This window comes from Chaetura pelagica, unplaced genomic scaffold (genome assembly GCF_000747805.2).
Source record: "Chaetura pelagica isolate M959 unplaced genomic scaffold, ChaPel_1.0 scaffold84, whole genome shotgun sequence".
Taxonomy (NCBI): Eukaryota; Metazoa; Chordata; class Aves; order Apodiformes; family Apodidae; genus Chaetura; species Chaetura pelagica.
The window spans coordinates 521,960-524,318 of record NW_009953224.1 but is presented as its reverse complement, the minus strand read 5'-3'; the positions used below and the strand labels follow the sequence as shown (position 1 = coordinate 524,318).

Genomic DNA, 2,359 nt, shown 5'->3' with positions numbered 1-2,359 from the left:
CATTTGCTCTGTCCCTCCAGGATGCATGCTCTGTCACCGGGCAGAGGATGACCCAGTTAGGTGTGCAAACAGGGTGGAGCATAGAGGCATCGTGGTCCATGGCTTTTGCCTGGTGAGTTTAGCCCAGGAGCTCCCTCCAGCTTTCTGACAGGCAGTCTCTGCCACGCTCTCCTCATCTGTCTCCTCTCTTCTGCAGCTTTTTGCCAATGACCTCTATAAGAAGGGGGTAAAGGTATCTAAATGGACAGGATTTCGCACCACAGATATTCACCGGACAATTGAGCAAGCAGCACAGAAGGTAAGAACCTGACAAAACCAGGGACCTTTGTTCCAGGAGACATTTGCAGGAGCTTAGCCCAGACCCCAGGAAAGAAATCCCAGCCCTTCCAACCAGCTCTGGGACAAAAGTCTGACTCCCAGCAGCTTCACAGAGGCTCCAGCACAGGACCCTCCTCCATCAGGCAGACTTGCAGGATGTGACCTCGCAGCAGCCGCATCCCGTGCCCTGCCTGGAGGTCTAGAGCTGGCTGTGGAGGTCCTGAGGCTGCTGTGCTCTTTCCAGCACTGCTTCATCTGTGGCAAGAGCGGGGCCTCCATCACCTGCCAGGAGTTGGGCTGCAACCGCAGCTTCCACCTGCCCTGTTCCGTGGAGGGTGAGTGCATCACCCAGTTCTTCCACCCATACAGGTATTTTTACCTCCTTTCCCCTGCTCTCCACCACCCGTGAAGAGCTCAGCATTCATCCCTGTCCTTTTTTCCTCCAGGGCCTTCTGCTGGGAGCACCGCCCGCAGCAGGCAGTGCAGGCAGACCCAGGGGACACCAGCAGCTGCCTCATCTGCCTCGATCTTGTGAGGGACAGACAGTCCTACAGAACCCTGGTGTGCCCAGTGTGCAAACATGCCTGGTTCCACAGGGACTGTATCCAGGTAGGAGCCCTTCTCTCACCCCACGGCACGACAGGTGCTTGGCAGCACCAGCACCTCACTCAGGCTCCTCTTGTTTCTCCTGCAGGGACAGGCTATGAGTGATGGTTTTATGCGTTTCCAGTGCCCGCTCTGCAGAGATAAAGTTCTATTTCGCCAGGAAATGCACACCATGGGGATCCGAATCCCCAGGAGGTTGTCTTTTTTTAATTCTCAGCTCCCAAGTCTGGAGGGTGCAAGTGCTGTGCCTGTGCCAAAGGCTGTCGCAGCAGTCCTGGCCTTCTGCTGTCCTCTGAGTCTGGTCTTCAGATTTCATAGAGAATTTGGAAACAGGGCAGTGGGGGAAGAGGAGAGATGCCCTGGATCTGCCTTAGGCTGGGGCAGCACGGCATCAATCAATATTCCTTTCTCCATCAGGCTGCCGTCATTGGACCACCAGGCATTCTCAGAACTGTCTGCAAGGCACAGCCACTGCAACGCCAGTGAGTGCCTTTGCCCAGGAGGCAGGGAGCAGCTGGAGGAAGAGGGGTAAGTTGCCAAAGCTGCACCCCAGGGCCCTGCACGGGATCCCTGCCTCGCCAAGGGCTCAAAGCAGAAGGCTTGAGAACAGGAGCTCTGCTGGACAATCTCATGCTGCTGTCACTTTGTCCTCACAGCCATCAACCCATTCGCTTCCCTAGGCCCTGGCAACTGCTCCTGTGCAGCTCCTGCGCTGCTGAGGGTACCCACAGGTTCTGCTCCAACTTGAGGAACAGCACAACCAGCTGGGAGTGCAACAGCTGTGTTGGCCCAAGCACTGGTAAATGGCAAAGCAACCAAGCATCCTTGGCTGGGCAGCGTGCGCCCGCGGTGGGCTTGGCAGTCTCTGACCCAGGATGTCTGCTGGCCCGCTCTGGCCTGTCCTGCCCAAGCCTTGGGGATCATGCTCTTGACCTTCCTGCTTCCCCTTGCAGCCTCCAGCGTCACCTCAGGGCTCAGGGGCCACAGCTCCCGCAGCCCAGTGGCACCAGGGGCCTCCTGCAGCTCTCCTGCCCAGGAGGGCAACAGCCACTCCAGCCCCCTGGGGCCCCTGAGGCTGCGGGAACGCAGCCGCTTGCAGCATCAGGCCCCAAATCCATACGGCCAGCCCAGAGGACGCAGGACCTGATGTGTGCCACCACCACCAAGTGCTGGCCCTGACCCCCCTCCACCTGCACAGTAAAATTGGCTGTTAACCCCTGCACGGTATTTGTGACACAAAGATTTCTGTAGGTGTGGCTCTACAGCAGCCCAAGGGCATTCCCCATTCCCCCGTCCTGTTACCCACCCTGATGCTGATGGCTGCTGTACCCGCTGAAGGTTTCCTCTATGCCCTATAAGCCAAGAAAATCCTTTTTCACCGAGGCTCTAAGCCTCTGGTATGGAATTCACAGGGTTCAGGAGGATCAGGGCAGTA

The 2,359-nt window shown here is 57.7% G+C and overlaps 1 protein-coding gene across 1 annotated transcript in view; it reads left to right on the top strand.

Annotated features, from left to right (window-relative positions):
• Nucleotides 1-2,103, top strand: part of LOC104388907 (G2/M phase-specific E3 ubiquitin-protein ligase-like) — a 3,305-nt gene extending 1,202 nt beyond the window's left edge. Inside the window, exons 2-7 of the mRNA XM_009997839.1 lie at nucleotides 21-112; nucleotides 197-298; nucleotides 563-687; nucleotides 765-927; nucleotides 1,013-1,119; nucleotides 1,878-2,103. Coding sequence (XP_009996141.1) covers nucleotides 21-112; nucleotides 197-298; nucleotides 563-687; nucleotides 765-927; nucleotides 1,013-1,119; nucleotides 1,878-2,103 — 815 coding nt within the window. The remainder of the gene's footprint in view (nucleotides 1-20; nucleotides 113-196; nucleotides 299-562; nucleotides 688-764; nucleotides 928-1,012; nucleotides 1,120-1,877) is intronic.
• Nucleotides 2,104-2,359: the final 256 nt, after the last annotated feature.